The sequence below is a fragment of the Phoenix dactylifera genome, chromosome 1, assembly GCF_051530095.1.
Source record: "Phoenix dactylifera cultivar Ajwa chromosome 1, Ajwa_hap1_PhDact_Kaust_v1.1, whole genome shotgun sequence".
NCBI classification, from domain to species: Eukaryota; Viridiplantae; Streptophyta; class Magnoliopsida; order Arecales; family Arecaceae; genus Phoenix; species Phoenix dactylifera.
The window spans coordinates 12,959,598-12,987,454 of NC_143190.1; the positions used below are offsets into that span (position 1 = coordinate 12,959,598).

Genomic DNA, 27,857 nt, shown 5'->3' on the forward strand with positions numbered 1-27,857 from the left:
TTATTTGAATATTCTTGTAGAATTGAATTAAAAATTCTGCAGAACTCTTGGCCTATCTAGCTACCATCTTCTACAAGTGTGCTCGAATTTCAACCTAAATCCAATTTTTAAGATGCAGGAAGGAAAAAAAAAAATCTATAGAGATTTTTAGAAGATAGTAGTTATAAATAGAACTTGGTTGGAAGGTGTTTTGATAGAGCCGTGCTTAACTGAAAGACCCAATCCACATCTGAAAGATTTTTTAACCGAATCTTGTAGGAATATTCAAAGAAGCTTTTATTTGTTCAACCATCATGCTCTTGACCATTCCTCTCTTCCTATTAATAATAGCGATTTAGATGCACGCTAGGTGTCCTTGCTATCAAGATTCTTACTATTGAAATTGTTTTTAAGCACATGCAACATATAGTTTGCCAAAAAGAAAGGTTTATTTGATGGATGGATGTGATTCCATCAAAATGACTGTTTGGGTGGGACACAGAGAAAGAAACATGGAGGGTTATGATTTGCATAAAAGCAATGGTGACTGATGGAAAGATATGCCAGAAACTGTTTTGTCATGGCTTTACATTGTTTTCCATATAATTCTAAGTATATACCTGCAACTTCTTCACTAGTTTGTTACTAGCTTTTTACCCATTCTGTAGCACATAATTTGGAGAGAAGTAACCAAATTGAATCTGTTCATAGGTCCTTCTACACGGATACTAAAATTTGCACAAACGAATTTGTATTCCCCTATCCAATAGCTTTGAATAAGAGATTTACCCAAAATATTTACTTGTCAGGCGTGTTATTTGTTCTATTTAAAAATAAAATATTCACGAAGACCAGTTTCTTGGTTTGTCAGCATAATTTCATTTTTCCAGATAAAAGAAAAAAATTGTAACTAGCTTAAATATTTAAACAAATTTATATTTTTAATAAATAGTGATATATCAAATAATAGTCATTATCTGTATTTTGGCATAGCTTTTTAGCCTTTTTAATATTAGGTTAATGGCTAAATTATGATTTTTTTTTAGCTGACCAGGTTTCCACCTCCAGATTGATGCATATAAATAGATTCTCACCTTCTTCTGGCTCAAACGTCACATCCAGGGCAAACGCTCATCTTTAGGTATGCTTTAGTTTGAGATTATTAAAGATATGCTCACCTCGTGACAATTCGAAGAATAAGTAGAAAAAATGTGATTCTTAAAATTATTTAATAATATCATTAAACATTGTTCTGTATTCTTTTTGGGACTCTATTTAATTAAAAAAAGGAGAATCCGCCGTTGTTAATCGAGAAAAGTGTGGGACTTGAAAAGAAGATGGGAGACAAGGGCTGATGAAGCAATCTTAGTTTTTCTTAGACTGTGTCACCATCTCGACACTTGAGTAAGGGATGTTTTAGAACATGGCGATCGGGACGCCACATGAATAATAAAGCAGCAATGTCCTGACACTTAGGATGGTACTTATACATCGACAATTAGAGGATATTCCATTGGAAATTTGATACCATTTTCCCAAATTGATGGCAACATGTCTTATGTAGTAATATGGTGTTATGCAAACATGGATAAATGATATGAGTTCAAAAGTGATTGTCATTTGCAAATCTAAAGTAGATGCAAGAAACCTACATCAACGGCATATAAGCATCACAAATCAAGTTCACTGATTAAGTGGCAAAAATAGAAAGTTTTGTCTACAACAAAATGCCATTCAAAATTGATATTGGCATGTATATCCTTGTAAAACACTTGTTTTGTCATTCTACTTTTTTTTTTATTTTTGTTTTTGCATATGTATCCGTGCATATGTTAATTTTAAAAAATTAATGGTTTCAAATTAAAATAACTAAAATACCCTTAATAGGTAAACATGCAAATAGATCACAATTTCGATAGTAGGAGAAGAAAACATAAACAATAGCGTAATTTTAAAATTTTATTTTATTTTTAATTAATATAAATAAATTTTTCTTAACACTGTTGGAATAACGGTTATATTATGGGCATTTGTACAATAATAGAATTTTACGAGGATATATATGTAAATATCAATTTTGAAAGAATATTTATATAAAATTTGATATTTAGAAGGTTATCTGTATGGAAAAAAATCCATAATTAAATCTCAATTTTGCATCCCACGTGAACCTAACCGAATCGCTGACGTGTGCACGAATCTCAAGGTCATGGATCTCTATTTCGAAAAGTTGAAAACAAACCAACAGCCCGCCGAAACGGAGCCACCGGGGGAAAAGGACACAAAGGAGGGATCCCACTCCCTTCCTTGGTTTCTAGCCTCCCTGACAGATTCCAGGACGTATTACCGGCGGAGATCCATACATCCCGATCGCCTCCATCCTCTCCTCTTTCCATTTCCAGGTCAGTTTCCTTCCCCTATTCTATGTCTAGGGTTTGCCTTCCTCTTTTGCCCTAGATCTACTTTAGAGCTGTAGTGCCCTTCTCTTCTTTAGCCATCTCGAAGAAAATGTGGGCTTATTTGGAGCTATTTTTCTTGATATTGCTCAGATCTCATCTTAAATTTTCACTGAGGTGATCTCTGTTTGGATTCTTTTTTTTCCCTTTTTTTTTTCGCGAGGTAGTGGTTTTTCGGTTCATTTTCTTTTCAAGCACTTTTAGGCGAATCCGATAGGTTTCTTTATGCTACTGATATTTTTGATCTGTTCTGCTGTGTTTATATCAAAGAAAACGGCGTAATTTGACTTTCTGAAATTTGAAAACAAAAATTACTCCTAAAACTGCGATAAAATGTTCTCTGGGTCCAGATCGAGAGAAGCACTGGAAATGGACGAAGTTTACAAGGAGTTGGAGGATTTGAGGTCGGATATGGAGACGCTCAAGGAAGAGTACCGGGTGAAATGCCAACTGTCTGAGAGCTTGAGGAGAGCTCACGACGAGCAACTCGATAGGCTCCAAGAAGCGAAGGCCAAGATGGAGAAGCAAGAAAGAGAGATTGATACAAAGGCAGCAGAAATTTGTTTGGTGAAGAAGACGTACGAAGACTTGAAATCCATTGTTGCCGAAAAAGAATCAGCCTTGAAGAGTCTGGGTCTGGCAAACGAGAATTTGAGGACCAGCTTTAGGGAGAAGATGAGGAATCTGGAAGGGGAGAACAAAGAGCTCGTCTCGGCTTTGGATCTGGCCCATGCTAAAAGAGAAGAGCAGGAGAGGATGATATGTTCATATAGGGAAGAGATCGAAGGGCTCAAGAGTCTTCTGTCAGTGTCTCAGAGGAGGTATTCTGATGCAGAGCAGAGGGCTCAGGCACCTAGAGAAGTAGTGAGGAGGCGAGATGAAATGTTGCTGAAATTAGAGGAGGAGAAAGGGGAAGTTGAGGACCAGCTGAAATGGAAGATCGAGCAGTTCAGGCATCTCGAGGAAGCTCACAGTAAGCTTCAAGATGAGTTTCGGGCAGCTCAAAGGGAATGGGGTTCGGAGAGATCCAACTTGCTTGATGAGATTCGTACTTTGCAGATGAATTTGGATTCTCAAACTAGAGTGCTGGAAGACCTTCGTTCTCAGTTGAACATGTGCAACCAAGCCCTAGCCCATGAAGAAAGCCGAAGAAAATTGCTGGAGGTTCAAATGTCTGAATCAAAGTCATTGTATGACAATGTTGTCTCGGAGTATGAGGAGGCCAGATCGACAATTGAAGCACTGACAACGAGGAGAGATGAGGAGATTGCCTCTTTAAGGAATGCATTGGCTATCAAAGCAACTGACCTTAAAGAAATGGAATATACAAGATATCAAATTGAACAGGAAAATGAGGAGCTGCGGGAATCTTTGAAGGAACATCAAGAAGCGCAAATTGATGGAGTGGGTGCTTCTGCTTCTTTGAAGACTTTGCGTCGGAAATTTAAAGCTTTGGAGCAAGCCCACAGAGGTTGTTCTGAGAAACTGAAGGCTAGAGAAGCTGAATTGAAAGCCCAGATAGAGAAACTAGGGATGAATTTGGATGAATGCCTGTCCCAGCTAAGTTCCAGAGATAAACAGCTTCAGGAGTTGCAGAGTGAGTTAAAAGGCAGCCATTCCTTATTAATGCAACAAAAATTAGAGAATGAAGAGATTTCGGTGGTGCTTATGGTACTGAAATCGAAATTTTTGGAGTCCTGTTCAAATATCGAACCTTTGAAACTTGAGGCGGAACAGCATACTGCAAAAGTCGAGGAAAGAATTGCTCTCATGACTAAACAATTAAGGCAGAAGAACATTGCTCTTATGCAAGCTCAGGCCAAGGCAATCCAGGAACATGAGATGTTAGACTCATCGCGGAGCAGGATTGAGTATCTAGAATCTATTGAGTGGAAGTATGCTATGGTGCTGAAAGAGCTTGACACATATAAAGGGATGCTTGAAGAATCATGCAGGAATTTTGACCGCTTAAAAGAGCAAGCTTCTCAGAAAGAAAACAACCTTCAGGAGGATTTGAGAAAAGCTTCAAATGTTCTAGAACAAGCAAATTATGCTCTTGCTGAGAAAACCAGTGAGCTGAACAAAGTGGCATTTGAATTGGAGCAACAGAAACTGGTCGCGGAGCGGATGGAGAAGATCAAATCTGATTTGGAAACTGAACTGAACAAATATCAAGATGAAAGGCAAGCGGCTACAAGGGAATTGGAGGTTGCTTTGCTGGCCAAGTTGCATGCTGAAAAGTCTCTCATGGAGGAGAAGGAGAATTTTCGCCAAATAACAGAAGAGAGGGACAAGATTGTAGAAGAGCTTCGGCAGTGCATTGTTTGTATGGAAGAAGATAATGCCAGGCGAGCTTCTCAGAACGAATGCAAACTTCAGGAGGAATTGAGAAAAGCTTCAAATGCTCTAGAACAAGCAAATTGTACTCTTGCTGAGAAAACTAGTGACCTGAACAAAGTGGAATTTGAATTAGAGCAACAGAAACTGGTCATGAAGCAGATGGAGAAGATCAAATCTGATTTAGAAGCTCAGCTGAACAAATATCGTGATGAAAGGCAAGCAGGGACAAGGGAATTGGAGGTTGTTTTGCTGGCCATGATGCAAGCTGAAAAGTCTCTCATGGAAGAGAAGGAGAAATTTTGCCAAATAACAGAAGAGAGAGACAAGATTATAGAAGAGCTTCAGCAGCACATTGTTTGTATGGAAGAAGATAATGTCAGGCGTGCTTCTCAGAAGGAAAGCAACCTTCAGGAGGATTTGAGAAAAGCTTCAAATGCTCTAGACCAAGCAAATTATGCTCTTGCTGAGAAAACTAGTGAGTTGAACAAAGTGGAATTTGAATTGGAACAACAGAAACTGGTTATGGAGCGGATGGAGAAGATCAAGTCTGATTTTGAAACTCAACTGTACAAATGTCATGATGAAAGGCAAGCAGCCACAAGGGAATTGGAGGTTGCTTGTCTGGCCAAGATACAAGCTGAAAAGTCTCTCATGGAAGAAAAGGAGAATTTTCGCCAAATAACAGAAGAGACATACAAGATTATAGAAAAGCTTCGGCGGCACATCATTTGTATGGAAGAAGATAATGCCAGGCGAGAGTCTGAAGTTGCAACTCTGGTCAAGTTAGAGGCTGAGAAGATCACTGAAAAACACGAGAAGAAATTTCTTGAATTTGCAGAGGATGTGAACAGGAGATTGAAAGGAATAGAAACCAAATTTGATTTGCTAGGACAAAACTACGTGCTAAGAGAGAGTGAAATTTTGATGACCATCGGGCAAGAGAAAGCAAAGTGGTTTAAAGTTATGAAAGAAAAAGAGAACATAATTGCTGGTGTTCAAAAGCATGTTTTATCACTTGAACGAAATATTACTCAGTTTGTTGAAGCTGCTGCTGCTTCGAAACTTGCAGGCAAACAACTTGAGATCTGCAAGCTTTATGAGGCTTTGCAGAAGTTTGCAGCAGATTACCTGCTTGATGAGCAGGAAATCCAGTTCAAGAACATGTGGATTGCTGAACTGGAAACAGAAATCAGCACTCTCCAGTTGAAATTGAAGGTTGAAGAAAAATTATCATTTGATTCACAGAAGTGTGTAGAACGACTTAAAGCTGAAGTTGCGACGGAGAAGTTGGAAAAGGAGAAAGAGCAAATTCTAGTTCTGAATGAACTTAAAACCACACAGAATAACAAAAGAACTTTGGAGGACCAGCTAGGACAGTGTAAGGCCAACATAAAAGCCCTTCATGATATCATTGCACAGTTTACATCAGAAAGGGGAAAGTTAGTTGGGCAAGTAATGGGGTTCAATGAAATGATAGGCATGATATTTCATATGGATGAAGACCTTACAAGAACCTGGGATAGAGTCATGCAGAAAGCTGGGAATGAAGACAGTGTGAAAACTTCCGATAGGAAGGATCTGTTCACCTCCAGCAAACTAGATGGCAGGAACAATATCTCCCCTTCAAGGAACAAAGCAGGACAGGTTACTGATAGAAGGTCACCCTTGAAGGAGTATAACTGCTGATTGTTGGAAGGACTGGCAGGACAATTTGTATCAGGAGTTGAAATTTGTTGTAAGATACTTGCGATTATTTTGATCACCTTCTCTGATGACAACATTTGTTCACGCTACTTTGTGATCATGTCAGATACCTCAAAAGTATTTTTAATGCTTCTAACACTTTGCTGCAGACATTTTGATTAAATTCAACTTGTAGCCCCTCTTAATTTTTGGAAAAAGCATATAAGAAATTCTTGCTTCTTGTAGTAATGTTGCGATTCTTAAATGCAACCCATCTTTTTTTGCTTGGTTTATTACTATTGCTTTTATTGCAAAGGCAAAAAGTCTTCTAGCTTAACTGTACCTACTTACAACTGCATTTTTTTTGAAATCACAAATGCTGATTTCAACAGTGCAACCATTTGCAGAATTTTGTGGTTTCCATCTTCAACACCCATGACCAGGAGGTTACACCTGCAATCCTTTATGGTGGTTGTGGGAGGTGCTGGAAGCACCTACATGGCAAGATCTCCATTGTCAGTGTATGCTTATGTTCATCCCTTGACAAATGCAGTTATGAGTATTAAATTGGCACCATGGCATAGTTTTCTATGTTTTTTTTATGCTTTTTGTTGCATTTTTCAAATTTTGCCTTCCCTACTACATTTTCTGCATAATAATAAATAAGAGACTTTCGGGAGAGATAACTGGATTGGTTGTTATGATGCCATCCATCTGACCCTGTTTAAAATTGGTTAATTGATGTTTCAAAATATGTTCAGGTCATGGTGGCTTGCAATTTCAGTTTGTTTTCTTTTATCATATGCTCCTAAAAGATATACAATTCCCTATAGGTTCTTGTTTTCATTGATGATCTTCCTCCTGTGGGTTCTTTCATGGTGTCTCAGTTACATAATCATCTTCATTTGGTGACAATTGTTCTCATACTTTCATTTGAATATTTTGGCTTAAGTTTTAAAAACTGAGAATGCCTTCCATGAAGGTTTTAGCTTTCAAAGGCCTAGTTCAGCTCCACTAGCTCCTGTTTTTTTCCTCTCTCTCTTTTAAATACCAAGTTTGTATATCTTTTAAAAAAAAAACTAAGACTAGTAAGAAATTACTGTTTAAATTTTTGTGTTAGGACTTTGTAGTTTGCTCAAACAGGAAAAATCTCTTTTTCAGGATATGAGGGCTGACCACTTATCTATTTCATCATATTCATCTCAAGATTCTCAACTGATTTTTTCCTTTGGTCCCTATCTGTGTTATCCTACATTTGTCAGTCGATATATCCATCTCATCCAGTTTCTTGAATTTTGTCACAGTACTGCTGTTCTTGTACATGGTAAATCTGTTTATGTTGATATGGTAGTGCCAGAGTTAGGTTTTCATTATCCTTTTTTTTGCAGACAAGTAGGATTTGATTATCTGAGTTATCTAAAAATTAGAATTGCAAAAAATGTAACTCATACACACCGTCTATAACACAGCAGTTACTGTGACATGGAATAATTTTCATCATTTTGCTCTCTAATGGAAATCATAATTCATTTTCTCATTTAAATGTAGAACTGCACAATCAACTCATGTCTCTATAAGCACAACATTCTCTTGATGCTGGATTGTGAAGTTTTCTGTATCGGCACTAAATCAAAATTTAATAGCTAATTGATAGTGTGTATATCTTCTATGTATCCTTCTGAGTTAATATTGTTTGTTATGACACTTTCAAGAAGATTGTTTACCCTGATAATCTGAAACTTAATAGCTAATTGACACTTTTCTCTTGCCTTGACGGATCATCTCATGTAGATTCCACCCCCCTCCCTCCCCGGGGCAAATAGAATTATCATCACTTGGAATGTTGATTCTGCCTGTTTTCGTGTCGGCGCATACGTTATTATTTTTTCCAGAGATGGTATAGGCTTCTTTTGTCATTTGGGTTTATATCTTCTATCTATTCTGAAAACAGAAAATAGACTCACACTGTAGGCCTTCTGTTATAGCCTTCAGCAAATATGTGTATGGTTTGTTCAACTGGCAGTTCTCGAAAACATGCTTCAGATTTTATTCCACCATATTCCTACTTCTTGTGAATTAATTTCCTCTGGGGTGGAGAGAACCTATTCTTCGACATGTTTGCGACATAGTCCCATACAAACAATGATGAGCTGTCAGTGTAAAATTGTTAGTTATACAGGTTGAGTTGATTTATGTTTTTGTATGCATTCAGGCTTGATTAATGTTTATGAGCAAAAAAACAAAAAAATCACAATAAGACACATATGAGATATACACCTGAGTAATTTTTGTGGGACTCTTTATAACCAACTTCTGATAACAACAGACATTTTCACAGGCTCACGGCTGTTTTTAAGCGACACCGGCAATTCAGTATGCAGGGCCATGAAATGTGCCTAGTCATACACTCATATCTTTGTTCTTTTCTCTCTCAAATTTCTCTTCTATCTTTTCCTTCTCACTACTACATACAAGTATTCTTAAGAATTCTTTTTATTCATTTATATCTGATTTTAGTTCAGGATCTATAGATAACTGATTTCTGCAAGGGTTGTGGGATTATTTGGCGTTAGAGTGAGAAGAGTTTGAAGGCTCTCAAATTTCATTTTGATTAACTATGTGACATGACACACTGGGTCATCATATCGCTGCAATTGTGATCTCAGCCATGCACCAGACTGCTAATTCGCCTCCTGTTCTTTTAATTCTTACTTGGAGATTAGCTGCGCTCATATCTGAATTCTTTTTCTCGGTCTTTTTGTTCATGGGAGCTCCACAAGGAGTCCATAGGCTAGGATCTTGATGTCCTAATCTAAACCAGGAGATGATGTGTTGAGTAAATAAAAATGATATGCCGTGTGCTCTGTCAGCCAAAAAAGCAATAAAAAAAGTCAAAATGATATACTTATTCATCTCTCTCTCTCTTGAAAATGATTGCATGTGTTAGTCTATGATCTTCCATACATAATTCTTCTTCTATTGTTTTATATTATTACCCACAAGAAGGAGCACCAAAACGGACACCAACAACTGAATGTGGGAAGGTGAAGGACATACTCAATCAGAAAAGAAAAAAAAAAGGATATACAGGCAAAGCTACAACAACTGTATTAGGAGTTATGGTTGGTGTGTTTTTTACTTTTACAAGGGGCAAAATTTGCTTAAATTTTGGGTGGAGGCAATTCTCTTGGAACAGAGTTCATTAATTTGAGAACTGGCTTCGAAACTTTATCTGTACCATCTGAACTAGACCTAGCCGCTGGTTTAAATTGATTCAAGAATAACTCTCATTTCCCGTGGTTATTTACTGTAGCTAAGCGTAATATGCAGAAGGTGTCTGGTAGTATATTTAGTGAAGTTTTTGAGCAAGTATCAGTGCCTTGGTTGAATTCTGCGTTTACCTCAACTTTAACCGAGATTTTATTCTTTTATTCTTTTTTAAAAATATGTATGGAGATAGATTCGATCCATTTAAATGGATCCGAAGGTAAATCCGTTTGTTTTCAGACCCATCTGATCCTGCACCAATCTCAAAGTAGCAAGAGTTTTAGTTAATAGCTTAACAAGAGTTTTTTTTTTCTTTGGGTACATGCCGTTCACACATAACGGGTGAGACTTTCCTAAAAAGTCAGAAAGCAAAATAGATTGCAAAGGAAGCAGGACAGAAGCCTGGTCCACCAAGATGAAATCGTCTGAATGATGAGTCGCATAGGTGGCCACCCAATCCGCTGCATTGTTGGTCTCTCTGTAAGCATGAGAGGCTCAATGGGAGATGCATTCGCCTAGCAGACGACGAATATCGTGGAGCAGTCGCATTCCCCCTATGGTACTTCCGACCTCTGAATCCCCTCGATTATCATGGCGGAGTCTCCCTTGAGGATAATGCGGTCTGCCCCTAGTACTCTCTCGCATAGAAAATTTCCTCCCATACTGCTCTCAACTCGGTGTTGTCGACAGACGGATCGAAGATACGCCGCCCCCCAGCCGCCACTAGTCTGGCCTGCTGATCTTTGATGATAAAGCCGGCGCTGCAGCAGCCACCCTCCTAGGTACTGCTGTTAAAGTTTATCTCGAGAAAACCAGAGTGTGGGAGCTCCCAGGAGACTGGAACACACCTGGACGTTATGTGAGCGGGATGAGAGTCTTAGGTTCCCCTAGCAAACCCGAGGAACGTTGACGCAGTAACGTCAAGGACCTCCACCGTATGTAGAACGACCTTATCTACTACAACTCTCAGCTGCTCATCTCTGCCCTCGAAGACTCGGGCATTCCTATCTAGCCACTAGTGATAAGCCAGATAAGCTGCCCTAATCCCTAATGACATGAGATCCGATCTTTGAGAAGACTCCGCCAGGAATGTCAAAAACTTCTCTATCGCCGACCACCTCCAGTGCAGACTAGAGCAGGCTGAGGCACACTCCCATAGTGAAGCTGCCCTCTGACAACCAAAAAGGGCACGAAAAATAGTCTCTTCCGTCTCCTGATAAGCCCAGTATCTCGAGGTGATGTGCATTCCCCATCGGGCCAAGGCTTTTCTTGGTAGGTAGACATCCCCATGCGACCTTCAAGATAAATGAGAGCCATTAAGGAGGAAAAAGTATTAGTGGGACGGGATGTGCTGCCCTTGTCTGCACCCATCTCTTGATACATTGCTTGTACACTCTCCCACCCTCCCCATTAAAGTAGTACCATGTTTGAAAAAAAAATATTTATTAATTGTTGGGATCCATGTGTTTGATTCTATGATGTTTTTATTTATCGCCGTAGACTAAATATTTATCTTGGAGGGTTTGTATTTATTGAGGAGCAATTAATGTTTACTTTTTAGGTATTTCTATTTAATTTTAGAAAAGAGTGCAAGAAGATAGTGAGAACCTTTGCAGATTTCTGCTTATCCGTGGCTGGTTTGTGTTTATTCTCATGAGGTTTTTGGTTATTTTACACTACTTTATATTTATTGGATTTGAATTTTGAGTTTATCCTCCACCCTACTTATTTATCGACCTGACCAAAGTGGAGAGTTGAGTTTCTATTTATTTCTACAATATTTATGTTTATCGGCACAAACTAGATGTTTATCCTGGAGAGTTTGTATTTATCCTAGAGAGATTAGTATTTATTCTTTAAATGTTGCTATTTTTTTTTACAGGAGAGCGTAGGTTTCTGTTTAAAAATCACTTGGTTGTATTTACTCCTAAAAATCTATGAAATTGGTTCCAGCAATTAATGAAGTGGCCCGTCTGCAAAGGAGAGTATTTTCTTTTTTTTTTTGAAATGATAGTATAAAAGATGGGCACATGAGGGCACAATGTGAGCAGTGTGTCCTATCCTAATAATGGTTATTTGATAAGTTTTTTTTGTATATATACCCTCCTAAATATATGAAATTGTATGAATACTTTCATAAAATTACTATTTATATATATATCCTTCTTCTTTTTTTTTCACCCATACAATCTAATGTTTAAAAAATAAATGGCTTAAAACTAAAATGACTGAAATATCTTTATGGATAGATATGCAGAAAAAAATTATAAGGGTATATACATAAATAGCAACTTTACAAAAGTATTCATACAATTTCTCATATTGAGAAGAGTATACATTAAAAAAATCTATTAAAAAAATTAAAACTTGGCTAAAACTTGCTAAGTCTTTTATGATTCAGTTCGATCGACAAGTCAAAAATAGATTGATTCACATTGTCAATTTTTTTATAAGATCATAACTCGGTCAAGTTGGAATATTAGGTAATTATTTTGGTAATACTATTTTTCATTTGATTTTGATATAATTATCATTATTATATCTATAACATCCATATTCTTCATTATTTTTAAAAGATTAATATCAATTTTAAATTAATTATAGATGCTTAGATTAGTAAAAGTATTTTTTAGTGATTTGTAAATATTGAGTTATTATTCGTTATTTAGGCGAGAATTTCGTAAAAGCAGCATGATTTATTCTATAAGAGTTGATATTAATATGAGATCATGTGACATAATAATATTAATTTTTTTTACCTTTTTTTAATTAAGAACAATTGAATATCTTTACAGAATTTTAATCATGTTTATTGGATTTTTTTAAGTATATATCGTTCTAAATATGCATAATTATATGAATACTCTTGCAAAGTTGCTATTTACATGCGTATTCTTATAAAGTTTTTTTTTTTTGCGCATCTACCTATAAAGGTACTTTAGTCATTTTAAATTTAAAATCATTTATTCTTTAATGATGATAGATGGTATGTGTACATATATGAAAAAAAGAAAAAAAAAGGTTATACATGCAAAATAAGTATTTTATAAGGGTATGCATGTACATAGCAATTTTATAAGAATATTTATATAATTTTGTATATTTTGAAAGGTATATATATATATATATACATATACATATATATACATATATATATATATACATATATATACATATATATATATATACATATATATACATATATATATATATATATACATATATATACATATATATACATATATATATATATACATATATATACATATATATATATATATACATATATATACATATATATATATATACATATATATATATATATATATATATATGTAAAAAAATTTTTATTTTTCTTCCTTAACGAATCCCATCTAATAACTAAGATTTTTGTTAATTTGGGATGGGTGCAACATCAGATGGCCTTCGAGGCAACCGGATTTAGTTCCATTCCATTTGAATAAAGCATAGTCTATCTTATATATAAGTATTTAATCTTTCAAGTATTTTTTCTTTCAAATAATAGTAACACTTCATTAAAGGTTTGCTTGAACAGCGAGGCAGCATAAATCCGAAAGGAGAGAAAGAAGACAGGGTGCATTACTTATCTTCCTTATCTTCTCTCCCGTCCTTTCAATCGTGTTATAAATACATTTTCTGTCTCGTCCATCCTTAGTTAAAGATAAAAAACTGGGGTTGCATCCTACACGCGCCCCACGTGGTACTCTTACACACGCGCGAACCGAACACGGTACCCACCATCATGCAACAAGAAAGCGCCACGTAAGCACAACATGGGCACATATTAGTCTAACGTGGCACTGTTTCATTCTAAGAGTAAACTGTTCTACTCCTCACCCCTTGCGCTCACCCTCACAAGTTCCATGAAGGCTGGGAAGAGGTCGTTAGACGGAGCAAAGCGGCGAGAGATGGCGTGGGACAAGGCTAGGCTAAGTTGTTTCAGCTTTTCGAGAAGCATCTTACGGATAGAGTCCGATCTCTTTTAGTACCAAGGTATGCAAATCCAGATATCTGAATTTGGAATACCTCAAGTAGGACTGGCGATGAGAGTATGAGCCAGGGCCAGACTGTGCCTGGATCTGGCGCATGGGACTCTATCCGAAGGTAGCACTGTTCCTTTGGAAGGTGGTCTGGAATTATCTTCCGATGTGAGCAGTACTCGGCGGACGGAGGCTGAAGATTCCCTCGAAGTGTGGTGTGGATGAGACTGTGGACCATGCGATGTTTCAGTGCGCATGGGCGAGTGTGACTTGGCAGTTGGCAGGAATCCTGCAGAAGGTTTGGGGCTGGAGTGATCAGTTTCTACAGGCCATACATCGATAGTCGGAGTCTCCACTGCTTCACGAGGATGCAATTAGAGCGACTTGGACGGCTTACCATATCTGGCTGGTAAAGAATGCTCGAACTTTTGGCGAACACAGCATGTCGCCGAGGCTCGTGGTGGAGAGCGCACGGGTGCAGGCGGCGAAAATCAGTCATATCATACCTGTTGGGGGGACATTGACAGTTCGGGACATCTAGAGTTTCCATTCTGCTCCGGTAGCATCCCGCACGGTGTTTTTCACCTAGGAGCCTCCACCTCCGAGCTTCCTTAAGGTCAACTTCGATGGGTCTATCTTTGACAGAGGCACGAGGAGAGGCGCGGATTTTGTTATGCAGGACCTGTATGCCAGGGTGGTGGCTGCAGGTGGCTGTAAGCTATTCGACATCTCGGTTCCCAGTGCGGAGCTGAGGGCTGCTTGGGCGAGCCATCGTCATGTTCGGCATGATTTACGAGCCAGCTCTATTATCGTGAAGTGTGACTCGGCCACAGTCATCAGTTGGATCTGGAGGGGCCCAAGGGGTAATGGCTGCGACCATCCATTGCTCTGAGATATCTAGGCAATGCTGAGTGACGGAGGGGTCTTTCAGGCCAAGTATATTTTCTGAGAAGCCAATTAGGCTGCGGATTGGGTTGCTGTTTATGTGGCCAGTCATTCCGGTAGTACTTGTGGGCTGGAGATGGAGAGTTGCCCTGGACACTCCGAAGCATTGTGTTTTCTGACTTTTTTAGTGCATCCATACTCGTCAGGTATGATCTACCCATTTTAGCAAAAAGAAATAAAAAAATAATTCATTCTTCAAGACATAGATCTCGGATTGATGGGGAAGAATGGATGCAATACTTGTCATTAAAAGTTTTCTGGACACAGTGTGTTGCCATACTAGGTTGCTGTCGCTCAGAAATGTACAGTTTGGTGGACCAAGCTAAGGCAACCACAAGTTCAGTAGAAGTTTTTTTTTTTTGGTAGCCAGCAGAAATTTTATTTAAAAATGTCATCTGTCAGGCTTGCATCTGGGAGTAATTGTTGGGTAGATTAGCCGCCGCTGTCTCATGGCCTTAATTTAATCTCAACTTATTTAATAGATTGCCTTCAGTGAAGTGGTTGGCCATCGCTTGGAACTTTTAGTAGGCATTTGGCGCTATGCGTAGGGCTTTTAAAATTAAACGCATCAACATCGCCATCTCTGTTTTTCTGAAGCAGGATATCAAGAAGACTGAGATGGTTTGATCTTCCTGCATTACAAAATTAACTTCATCCCTTGCAGGCTGCGGGTCTGCGGCTATGGCCTGTGGGCTTACGGGTCTGAAGAGATAATCCGGATTCGGATTAGGTCGGAACGGATCTTTTGGTAAACGATCCAAAATTGATCCAAAAAATAATAGGTTAGGTCGAATCTGGATCAAGTTGAGATTGAGTTGACCCAGATCCGAGTCAAAAAATAGAACGAATTCAAATTTAGAATCCGATCCGGCCCCACGAGTCCTAAAATTCGAGTTAGATCGGATCTACGCGAGTCGGATTGGGTTGGGTCGGGTCACGGGTCAACCTGACCCATTTGCAACCTTAATTTTGGAAGGTATATATACGTACAATATTCTTATTTTTCTTTCTTAACAAATCCTGTTAACCTATTAACTAAGATTTTTGTTACTTTGGGATCGGTGCAACATCAGATGGCCTTGGAGGCAACCGGATTTAGTTCCGATTGAATGAAGCATAGTCTATCTTATTTACAAGTATTAAATCTTTCAAAAATTTTATATTTCAAATAATAGTAACACTTCATTAAAGGTTTGATTGAACAGCCAGACAGCATAAATCCGAAAGGAGCATGGGTTCCTCTGGAGAAAAAAGATAAGGTGCATTACTTCCTTACCTTCCCTATCTTTTCTCCTGTCCTCGCTTTTCTGATGGAGAAGGTTATTTTGGCGTGACCAAAAACTCCTTTCAATCGTCTTATAAATACATTTTCTGTCTCGTCCATCCTTAGTTAAAGATAAAAAAACTGGGGTTGCATCTTACACGCGCCCCACGCGGTACTCTTACACACGCGCGAACCGAACACGGTTCCCACCATCATCCAACAAGAAAGCGCCACGTAAGCAAAACAAGGTACATATTAGTCGAACGTGGCACTGTTTCATTTTATGAGTAAACTGTTCTACTCCTCACCCCTTACACTCACTCTCACAAGTTCTATAAAGGTTGGGAACAGGTCGTTTGGCGGAGCAACGCCGCGAGAGGTAGCGAACGATGGGGCCTGGTGGTTTCCGTCCGCGGAGCAAGTGGGCGGCGCTGGCGGCGAGCGCCTGGATCCAGTGCGCCGCCGGTGCGTCCTACTGCTTCGGCGTATACTCACCTCTCCTCAAGGCGAGCCAGGGCTACGACCAGTCCACCCTCGACTCCGTCGCCTTCTTCAAGGACGTCGGCGCCAACGTCGGCGTCCTCTCCGGCATCCTCTACTCCGCCTTCCCCGGCCGCCCCTGGACCGTCCTCGCCGCAGGCGCCGTCCAGTGCCTCGCCGGATACCTCCTCATGTGGCTCTCCGTCGCCGGCGTCCTCCCCCGGCCCCCTCCCCTCCTCATGTGCCTGTATATGCTGCTCGCCGCTCACGCCCAGACCTTCTTCAACACCGCCGATGTCGTCACCGCCGTCGAGAACTTCCCCGATAGCCGGGGCACCGTCATCGGCATCATGAAGGTCGTCTCGCCCTCTTCCTCCTCTTCCTGTCCTCTCAAAAGGTCTTCTTTTTCTTCGGATTCTGTGAGTTTCAGCGAATTCGAGCGCTTGGCTGTTTTCATTTGTTGTGTTGTTCGGTAGGTGGAGATTGGGAAAAATTTAAGGCATGAATTGGGTTTGGATTTGTTCTGTTCTTAGTTTACGGGGATAATTTGAGAAAGAGGACTGTTGTTGCGTGAGGTTTACGCGTTTCTTGATAACGATGCGAGACAATTTTGTGGCGGTTCAGTTCATGAATAGGGCATCATCAGAGTTGTCCTGCTTTGAGGGGACCATTGGTGGGGGGTCCTAGTTTGTTAGATTTATGTCTGTTCCATGGACTGAAAGATGTGCCCGTTAATTTGCTGGGTCTGTTTTTTTTTTTTTTTTGTTTTGTTTTGTTGGTCCATGTGACCTTCTAAGTAGATTTATTTGCTAGGTAGATCCGAGGATCAAAGAACTCAAATAATATCTTTTGGCTGGTTTTTTAGGTAAGGTTATGGATTGTGATAAATGATATCAGGATAAATCCGACTTATGGCTTATATAGGCTAGGAGATGCTGCAGTATAGATTCAAAATTGCTGGCACAAATCGATTATAGTGCTTGTGATTAGATTTAAATTACTTGTGAATAGATTTGAATAAATTTGAATTCTTAGCCGGGTGAGGACGAGGAAGCTTAAATCAGGAGACTATGTGAGGCTCTGTGCGGGCATGTGTGTTTAGTCCCATATTGGTTATTTACTAAGTAGATCTTATGTACTTATAGAGGATGAAGAAATTTTAAGCAACATCCTTCGGCTAACCTTTTTGAGTGTAGCCCTGGATTATAATAATTATTAATTAGTTAGAGCAAAAGATCTATTTTTGCTATTCAACTATATGCAAATATGATGCCAATTTTTCTATTTTTGTACTTTTTGGTGTGGTTGGCAATGGCCAGCTTGTTATCTGATCTCAAAGTTCAGATGTGGTACATTGACTGGGAGAAAATCGCCTCCTTGCCTCATTATTCTCCTAATCCTGACTGCAACCCCCCACCTCCTCTTTCCTTTTCGTCTTTCCTCCTCTGCTACTCTTGTATTTTATCCTTCTTGTTCCAACAAATTAGGTGTCGTCCCTCCCTTTACATAAAAAATGCATTGACACTTAGCTGGAACTTCTTAATAACATACCTTAAATTCTCTCCATTCAAATACCATTTTTGAATTCAAATTATTTTTGTAATCTTCTCATTACTTCTTTCCTATTTTCTCTCTATTTCAATTCAAATTCAAATTTTTAATTTGAATCGCTGCTGTAATTTTCTTTTAATTTTTCTCCTATAACCACTCTTGTATATCCTATATATATTAAATACAAACTCAAAGAAATCCCAACTAATCAAGTGGGATTTTAGCCATCACATTCTGTTACTTTCATTTCTTTTTCTCATTGCATAAAAAGCTGATCCTAAGTATAGGCTACTGTGCCAAAGGGAAATAGTTGTTCTGCTGCTATCTTGTATTATATTTTTCTTATAGTTTCAGTTATCAGCTTACTGGTGCATCACTCCTGTTACTTTTCTCTCTCTCTTTTTTGTTTCCTCTACTTGATTCATGTTTCTCATATTTTCTTTCTGGTCCGTTATTGCCTTGGTCATCTGATAATTCACATTTGTCTTTGTTTTACTATGTAGGGGTTTCTGGGCCTAAGTGGTGCAATACTTATTCAGATATATAGGGCATTGTTCGACGGCAAACCAAGCTCCTTCCTTCTAATGCTTGCACTGTTGCCCACTCTCCTAACATTGCTGCTTATGTTTTTCGTAGAAGTTCATAAGACAAATGGAGGACGTGACAAGAAATTTCTTGATGTTTTCTCACTCATTGCTTTAACCATTGCTGGTTATCTTATGCTCGTTATAATAGGGGAACGTATTATGACTGTGGGATCGGAAGCCCGCATTCTGATATTTCTAATGCTTCTGCTGTTGCTCATGTCTCCACTAATCATCGTAGTAAAAGCCCAGACAAAGGAATTGAAGATACCGGCAGAAGCTTCTTGTGATGCTAGGATCCGATTGATAGAGGATATCAATTCATTGCAAGTTATAGAAGAGCGAAAGTACAGCCAACCAGCAGCTGAAAGAAGCTGCATGAAGCATGATCATGTTGGACCTGATGAAATTTCATGTGATAATGGGCATGAAAGATACAACGAGGAAAAGTTTCTGCTGCCAATGGGAGAAAACTTGAATCTACTGCAGGCCATATGGACATATGACTTCTGGTTATTGTTTCTAGCCATGGCATGTGGTATGGGTTCAGGGTTGGCAACAGTAAATAATATCAGTCAAATCGGAGGTTCTCTAGGTTACACGAGCATGGAAACAAGTACCTTAGTTTCTCTATGGAGTATATGGAATTTTCTGGGTCGTTTTGGTGCTGGTTACATCTCGGATTACTTCCTTCGGCTGAGAGGCTGTGCAAGGCCCCTGTTTATAGCTGCAACACTTGCAATCATGAGTGTCGGTCATGTAACAATATCTTCTGGCTTTCCTGGTTCTCTACATGTGGGTTCTGTGCTGATTGGTGTGTGTTATGGTTCACAATGGGCATTGATGCCCAGCATCACTTCAGAGATATTTGGGTTAAGGCATTTTGGCACCATATTTAACACTGTTGCCATTGCAAGCCCCTTTGGCTCTTACATCCTCTCTGTAAGAGTGGTGGGATACATATATGACATGGAATCATCGTCATCATCGACAGGTGTACAAGAGTGCATGGGTAGACATTGCTTCATGCTATCATTTCTGATTATGGCATCCGTTAGCGTTTTTGGTTTTGCTGTCGCCTTGGCATTGTTCTATAGGACTAGGAGGTTTTACAAGCAGGTTGTATATGCAAGACTACAAACTTCTTTTGTAGAATGAGAACTCAAGTCTTCTTCTTCATTTTCTTCCATGTTTTAACTCTTTTCTGCTGTAAATATGGAGATATAGTAATTAGCAAGCTACAGGCAACGGTTTGAAATGCTAATGTTATTTTGATGATGTGTCCTCCATATTTAGCATGGTTTTGATTAGTCTGCCTGGGAAGTAGTATGGTTATTAAGCTGAGAGAATCATTAATTTCTTTTATTTACAGTGGAATGTTTGGGATTCATGTTTACTTTGATCTAGTGCGAGTGCATTGCTGGCTTAAGAAGAGCCTCTTCAGCATGGCAAATTCTTGTTCTCTAGTGGAGTTATTAGGTTGGATCTTTTATTGGGTTAGGTCTAAGTTGAAAATTAGAATCCGAGCAAAAAATCGGATTGGGTTGAAGCCATTCATGATCCGACCTAATTCGACTCATTTATACCTTATTTTCCTGTTGAAAATATCATTGATAGAAATCAAGTTCCTTATCAGCTTTGTCTCGGAGCATGGATCGTGTATATGAACCTGACATGCAAGCAAAAGAAGAAGCTTCCTAACTTGGAGTCCCACGCATTGACTGATTTTGGCGTAACTGGCACCCTTAGGGCCAAGGCTCAGGCTTGTAAGGCCTCTTTAGATGCACGTCTCATGGCCCCCATCAAATGGTAGAAATATTATGGATCCCGGCGGCTCAGTCGCCCAGTCCCTCCTTGTCGTCATCAGGAGACTTAGCATCTTTACCTTTTCCTCAAAGGAGCCAGGATCTGGCCACCAAAGTGGTAGTCTGATGGTAAGGAGGCGATAATTCCATCCAAATTATTCGGATTCGAAACGCACGGGCGTCGATTAAATTCGGAGACCGGATGTCCCATGCCCGAACGGCTTGTTGGCAGTTATGCTTTTTTTCCACATGTACCTGGGTGGTGTCAGATGTGACGTACTCACCTTCGAGTAGGAAGGGTATAAGTAAAACGGTGTCTAGCCGCATCGAACATTTTTCTGACGGGGCGGGGGCCCAGTGGGGGCTGCTACGCGGAGGTGGGCTGGTCCCTTCCTCCCCCCTACCCATTTTTTTTAGCAAAAAAAAAAAAGAAAAAAAAGGAGCCAAGATCTTTCCCGAAAAATAGCGTTGTCGCTATTAGGAGACTTACCATCCCTAAGGACAGGGCGGCTGAGACCTTTGAACCTTCAAAAACTATGCATCATCTCGGGCAAAAGTCATATGGAATCTTTCTTCTTCTTTGGAGACTTTTTCTCCTCCTATAAATTTTTCATTCTTTTCTAAAATCTTTGCATCTAAGAGTTTATTAAATATATATATATATATATATATATATATATATAAAATTTCTTATGTTAAACAAAGCTAGAAAACTATGTATAGATATTGATGAGTACTATGTTCTTGAAACTATGTACCGATTTATTTAGAGGTGTGTATTGACTTGCGAGATGATTAATTTATTTGGTGTGTATCATCTCACGATATAGTATGTACCGGTAAAAAGCATATTCTTAAAACTCTATATCGATTTACTCGAGATGTATATTGTTACTAAATAAGCTTGCAATATGTATCAGAAGTCGACTAATGTGTATCACTGGCCAAGTAGTATGTACTGGTGAATATGATGTTCTAGAAATTGTGTATTAATTTGTCTATTTAGTTGCTAAATAGCTAATTTGCTAAGTATATATCGTCTGACCGTATACTGAGTACTGGTAAACATCATGTTTTAGAAACTGTATATCGATTTATCTAAAGAGGTATATTAGTTTGCTAAATAACTAATTTGCTTGGTATATATTACTTAAACATATAATATATACCATAATTTTTTATTTTTTTATTATAAAATTAATGATTCTATTAGTAGAAAAATTTAAAATCTTTTAGTTTTTAAAAAATGAGCATTAGAAAATATAATAAAATAAAAAATCTGTACTATATTTTTTTCTCTCATACCTGCCCTACGTGATTTTTGTTTCAGGATCCCAGCGGCTCAGCCATCGTGTCCCTCCGCCCATCTTGAATTTCCTCATGCAGTAAAACTTTTGAACGTTTGAATCTCGATGGCACCGATACTTCTATTATAAAAATTTGCAATAAGAACTAGATTGTATTGATTTTTTTTATTTTTATTTTTATTTTTATTTTTTTTTTTGGGGGGGGGGGGGGGGGAGGGTGTATTTATAAGAAATGCACTCCTAAATTACTTATTTATATTTTAATTGAGGATGTATGTACGAGAAATATGCCCTTGGATTTATATTCTCTATTTTATCAAGTATATCAGAAAAAAAGAGGGATTTTAACATAGGCCTTACTAGGCATCTTGATGAGCTCCGCAGCAGCAGCGATTGATGGCATCAAATACAACGATATTTATCGTTGTTTGAATATTGGCCCTCGTCCAACGTGACAGATCTACTAACTCCATATGAAAACAGTTTGAGATAACAAGACCTCCTCTACGGTTTAGTAATAAATATTTAAATAAAAAATTAGTATGTGATTTTTATTTTGTAATAACGGTTGGCAGGCATAAGAAAAAAATAAAATTAATATCAGATTTGGAGTTTTTAGCAAGATATTTTAGCTATTATTTTTTTCAAGTCCTATCAACGATGGCTATGCTACAAATTACTTAACTCATATTTTTCTGCACAATGAACTCAAATCAGATGATATAAAATGAAAACAATAGTTTCCATCAAGTTTGTTTATTTTTTTAATAATATTTTTAATTTTTATCGCCAACAAGGATGAGATAGGAGAAGCAAACTAGAAGCGAAAATTTCAGCACTCTTTTCAGCTAAAAGCAACAACAAAATAGAGTTTTTTTTTATAAAAAAAGTTTTAAATTGTATTTATATTTCTGTGAGAAAAGATAACTTCTGTAGCCGGATGCCCTGAGGATTGACGGCCGAAGGGATACCTTGGACGGCTTGACAGCCGGGGTAGGAGAGAGATAGTTGGAGAAGAGAAGGATAAGTACTTTGGTCTCGATTTTTTCAGCCACATCTTTCAACTAGAATTGTAATTTTTTTCTTTTCTCTAAAAATTACGATTAATATTAGTTAATAATTATACTATTTATTATTTTATATTGATGATTATAATAAAATTTTTATGTATATTTTCTTAGTCCTGCAGTGTAACAAGAATTTATATATCCTAATATTTATTAGGGGATAATGAATGAAGCGGACGGAAACGAGACGAGCCCGGGAAGCACGCGGTGAAGGGTGTCACGTGGCGGAGGTTTCTTGGTAGTGAAGCAAGTCAAGTCAACCACACGGCTAGCGAACCCTCCTCTCACCAGCTATAAACCCGATCCCGCATTCGATGGGCTTCGTCCCAGACTCCCGGTCGAGAGAAGAGACTGAGAGAGAGAGATGCGCGAGCAATGGGCAAACCTGGGCTCCGCCATCGCCAGCCTCATGTTCCTCGGGGCGGTCCTCAGCAAATTCTTCCCCTTCGGCCCTGAAATCATCATCACCAAATACTTGCACAAACTCGCATCCTTCATCTACCCCTATGTCCAGATCAAAATTCCAGAGTACACCGGCGAGCGCATGAAGCGCAGCGAGGCCTTCACCGCCATCGAGGCCTATCTCAGCGACTCTTGCTCGCAGCGCGCCAACAAGCTCAAGGGCGATCTCGGCAAGGACAGCAGCAAACTCATCCTCAGCATGGACGACCATGAGGAGGTCACCGACGAATTCGGCGGCGCCCAGTTCTGGTGGTCGTCGACCAAGTCCACACGTCAAGCCCAGACCCTCTCCATCTACCCTGCTCCAGAAGAGACGAGGTCGTACCACTTCACCTTCCACAAAAGGAACCGGCAGCTCGTTCTCGATTCCTATCTCAGCCATGTGCTAAAAGAGGGCCGCGAGGTCGCCGTCCGGAACCGGCGGCGGAAGCTGTACTGCAACAACCCGAGCAGCAATTGGCATGGCTACAAGAGCAGTGTGTGGAGCCACGTGTTGTTCGAGCACCCGTCCAGCTTCGACACCCTCGCCATGGACCCCGGGAAGAAGCTGGAGATCAAGAAGGATCTCGACGCGTTCCGCAAGGGGAAGGACTACTACGCCAAGATCGGCAAGGCCTGGAAGAGGGGATACCTCCTCTACGGCCCGCCCGGCACCGGCAAGTCCTCGATGATTGGTGCGATGGCTAATTTCCTGGATTACGACGTCTACGACTTGGAGCTGACGACCGTCAAGAACAACGTCGAGCTGCGGAAGCTCTTCATCGAGACGACGGGCAAATCCATCATAGTCATCGAGGACATCGACTGCTCGCTGGACCTCACCGGTAAGAGGAAGCAGAAAGGCAAGAAAGAGGAAGGCGCAAGCGAGGAGAAGAAGAATCTGCCACCAGGCCAAGAAGAGAAGGATGAGAGCAGCAAGGTGACTCTATCCGGGCTTCTCAACTTCATCGACGGCATCTGGTCCGCCTGCGGCGGAGAGAGGCTGATAGTGTTCACGACCAACCACATAGAGAAGCTGGATCCGGCGCTGATCAGGAGGGGGCGGATGGACAAGCACATCGAGATGTCCTACTGCTGCTTCGGAGCATTCAAGGTGCTGGCCAGGAACTATTTGGACGTCGACTCGCACCCTCTGTTCGACACCATCCGGGACCTGATGGAGGAGGTGAAGATTACCCCCGCGGATGTGGCGGAGAACCTGATGCGGAAGTCTGGGGACGAGGATGCAGACTCGTGTCTTAAGAATTTGATCCAGGCCATGAACAAAGCCAGGGAGGAGGAAGCATCCAAACAAGCTCAGGCCAGTACCGAAGAAATTGTGGAGGGGGAGGAGGAGAAAAGTGGCGCTAAGGAGGAGGAAGCGTCCAAACAAGCTCAGGCCAGTACAGAAGAAATTGTGGAGGGGGAGGAGGAGAAAAGTGGAGCTAATTAAGGAGGAGGAAGCATCCAAACAAGCTCAGGCCAGTAGAGAAGAGATTGTGGAGGGGGAGGAGGTGAGTGCAGCTAAGGAGGAGGGAGCATCCAAACAGGCTGTGCGCACTGGAGAGATGAATGGGGAGGATAAGAGTGGAAGTAGAGCCGATGGAGTTTAGCGGAACTTGTCTGAAGAAGTTTGTTGCTCAAGTTATTATCTTCTGTCATAAATTTGATACCTAGTGGAGATAATTGGATCTTTAGGTTTATAGCTTGCTTTCTGCCCATTTGTGGATCCAACTCGAAACAAGTTCAACCGAACCCGAACTTAACGTGAGTTTTCTTTGTCATTTGTCATACAGAAATTTGCTCAAGTGCGAACTAGCCTTAGCTATTAAGCATGCTCCTCTTCTTGAGATGCCTAGGATTAAAGTCTTGGTCGCATTCGCACTGTATTTTATAAGAAAAGAAAGTCCGTTCAATTGGACGCATCTCCTAGGCCAAAAATACGAACCAGGTCAAATATGACAACAGGTTGTCAAACAGAGTTTAGATGTAGGCACAAAACTTCCAAAAGGCTTATTTGGATTGACAAGATCTGCAAATCCGGCTCCACTTGAGTTACATTAGATGGCTTTTAATTCTGCAATCAGATCGAATTTCAGAAAGCTCTTCTTCTTCTTCATCGTCGCCGTCTTATTTTGACAACCAGAAATCCACTTTCAATTGTGTGGCAACGAGAAACCCTATCTTTTCAATTGGGTAGAATTTGCTCTACCCAAAAGGTGGTCCCAGGAATGGGAAAGACCCTGATAAGATATTGAGAACCACATGCCCTGAAAAATATATTGTTAATGATACACCCTAAAATCAAATTGCTCAGGAAGCTCCTCCAACCCTGAGGACCTTCAGAATTCGGATCACACCCACTGCTTCTTCTTACGAGAATCAAAATTTTTTGTCCTGATTATTAGACACTTGGTTTGGAGCTATTTAGCTTCTTTTTTTCGCATCTATTTCTCTTCTCTTTCGCAATGTAACTCATCTCTGTTGTAAATATGATTAATCTATAATAAAAGTTGGATGACTCGTTTTTGCCTTCCTTTACATCAAAAAAAAAAAAATAATTAGGATCACATATAAATTCTGATTGTCTGCTCTTAGTACACCTGATTTGATCAATAACTCAATTTATAGTTTCATCCATCATAGCGAAATTTCTATAGTTTAATATGCACCTTGTTAGCAGCCTTACATGTTGTTTAATATGCAGCGACCTGTTTTTTGAGGCAGAGCTCTCTTGCCAATCACCACATGAACCTCAGCATTTGGCTAGTTAGTCTCATCACCTGAACCTAATCTGTTGACTTATTTAAAGCAATTAGCCATCTAATCAAGCTTAAGTAATGGACTACATTCTCCAACAATACGCAATCCTCTGTGTTTTAGGATATGCTGATTTTTTTTTTTTTTTTGAATCTGAATGTATCTATGAGAAATGCACTCCCGGATTACTTTCTTATTTATATTTTAATATGGGACGTACGTATGAGAAATATATTCCTGGATTACATTCCCTATTTTATCAAGTGCATAAGAAAGAGAGGGATTTTAATATTTTGCCTCAGCGGGCATCTTGGTGTTTGGGCTCATATAAATGTCTCTATGATCAAGTTAGGTTGTACCCAACCCCAGACATCAAACCTTATAGTTGACAAGGTACATCTCGCATCTGTGGGCCGTTATAACTATTCAAAAGACACTCGAACTTAAAAGAATAAACAAACCTACCCGATGGATTGCCGAGCTACAAGTCCTACGACACAGGAGCAAGATTTTCTAAAAAGCCAAGGTCTATGTTTGGCATCAAACTTGGGTCGGATTCAAATCTTTAGGTCCAATGATAATTTCTAACTTGATATACTGGTCCATTCTTAAATGAGATCCATGGACTGCTCATTTCTTTATCAGGCGAGAGTTTTCATATTTGACTCAGCAAAACAGAAGGACTGATCATCAGCACATGCCGAGCAGAAATTTGATAATAAGGATCATGCAACGTCATCCGGGAAAAAATATAATTCCCAAACTACATATATAATTTTGAAATCCTTCAAGCCATGAATGGGAGTCTGAGATTTAAAATGGATGCCCTGACTTCCATCTTTCCACCTGTGGTTATTATTGCCCCTGCTGGCCATATAGTTCATAAACCATGTAAAAGTTATTTAAATTATTATAGAGGTATCAATGCATAATTTATAGTTCATAAACCATGTAAGATATTTATTACATCACATTATGATATCATTGTTCCATTCTGACCATCAATTGACCCGTGATACAGTCTTCTTTTTTTTTCCTGATCTATTAAAACTATATTTAAATAAAGTTTTGAATTTTAAATTGTGAATGAAAAAAATTAATAGTGATGTCAAATATAATTTTAGAAAAATACAGTCAAATGAGAATAAAATTAAAAATTCAACGCTATTTTTTTTTTCACTGAATTGGATGAAACAGATGTATCAATATATATATATATATATAGTAGGTACAAATATACTAAAAAAATTAAAAATAATAAATTTCGAAGTGCATTGGGTAATTTTCTTTCCTTCGATTAAAGAGTCTTCTTGGAATTAGAACGGCTAGCCACATAAAAAAAAATATCCAATCTACTGCCTTAATGGCCTCTCGATACGCAAAGTCAACACCTTTTAGCTGCATCATGCTGTGCTCCGTCCCCTGCAGGAGGAACACAAAGCGGCTCCAGCTCGAAGGTGAAAGGAATTTCTGTCATGAAGTCTCCCACGTGATCGCTTAAATGGTCGGACCATCCGCATTGTCGTTTTGTCGGTGTGGCCTAACTCACTATAGTAAAAAGGACCTTACCCGACGCTTTTTTGGAGCTTTGCCGACACTAATTAGCGTCGGCTAAAATACCCCCGACACAAAGCCAAGCGTTGGCAAAGCGTCGGATATACCAGAGTGGCAAAAGTTTTTGCCGACGCTTGAGTAAAGCGTCGGCAAAAACATGACTTTACCGACGCTTATATAGCGTCGTCGGCATTAACCTTTCCCCGACGCTTTTAAGCGTCGGAAATTGCTGAATTGCCGCTTGTGCCACGACCTTTTTTACCGACGCGTAAAAGCGTCGGTAATTGTCTCGGTTTCTCCGACGCTTTTTTGCGTCGGCAATTCATGATTTACCGACGCTTTTAAGCGTCGGAAATTGCTCAATGGCCGGTGG

General features: G+C 39.5%; 3 protein-coding genes across 5 annotated transcripts; all 3 read left to right on the top strand.

The window, feature by feature from the left end:
* The first annotated feature begins 2,168 nt into the window (after nt 1-2,168).
* LOC103697403 (basic helix loop helix (bHLH) DNA-binding superfamily protein) lies at nt 2,169-7,303 on the top strand. 3 transcript variants are annotated; one of them, XR_015980798.2, is made up of 2 exons: nt 2,169-2,381; nt 6,866-7,303. XR_015980798.2 is itself a non-coding variant. In XM_039134536.2 (2 exons), the coding sequence occupies exon 2, from the start codon at nt 2,805-2,807 to the stop codon at nt 6,459-6,461; it is 3,657 nt and encodes a 1,218-aa protein (XP_038990464.2). In that variant the 5' UTR covers nt 2,202-2,381; nt 2,786-2,804; the 3' UTR covers nt 6,462-6,707. The 3 variants fall into 3 exon arrangements, 2 of the variants coding, with proteins under 2 accessions (XP_038990464.2, XP_038990463.2); XM_039134536.2 differs by lacking the exon at nt 6,866-7,303 and adding an exon at nt 2,786-6,707 and having other exon boundaries at nt 2,202-2,381; XM_039134535.2 differs by lacking the exons at nt 2,169-2,381; nt 6,866-7,303 and adding exons at nt 2,395-2,552; nt 2,786-6,707.
* Nucleotides 7,304-16,218: 8,915 nt separating this feature from the next.
* On the top strand, nt 16,219-19,814 carry LOC103697402 (protein NUCLEAR FUSION DEFECTIVE 4-like). The gene is made up of 2 exons (XM_008779253.6): nt 16,219-16,771; nt 18,470-19,814. Exons 1-2 carry the CDS (start codon nt 16,325-16,327, stop codon nt 19,706-19,708), a joined length of 1,686 nt encoding a protein of 561 aa, XP_008777475.4. The 5' UTR covers nt 16,219-16,324; the 3' UTR covers nt 19,709-19,814.
* A 3,184-nt stretch (nt 19,815-22,998) lies between these two features.
* LOC103697401 (AAA-ATPase ASD, mitochondrial-like) lies at nt 22,999-24,873 on the top strand. The gene has a single exon (XM_039134537.3). It carries the CDS (start codon nt 23,094-23,096, stop codon nt 24,621-24,623), a length of 1,530 nt encoding a protein of 509 aa, XP_038990465.3. The 5' UTR covers nt 22,999-23,093; the 3' UTR covers nt 24,624-24,873.
* The last annotated feature ends 2,984 nt before the right edge of the window (nt 24,874-27,857 follow it).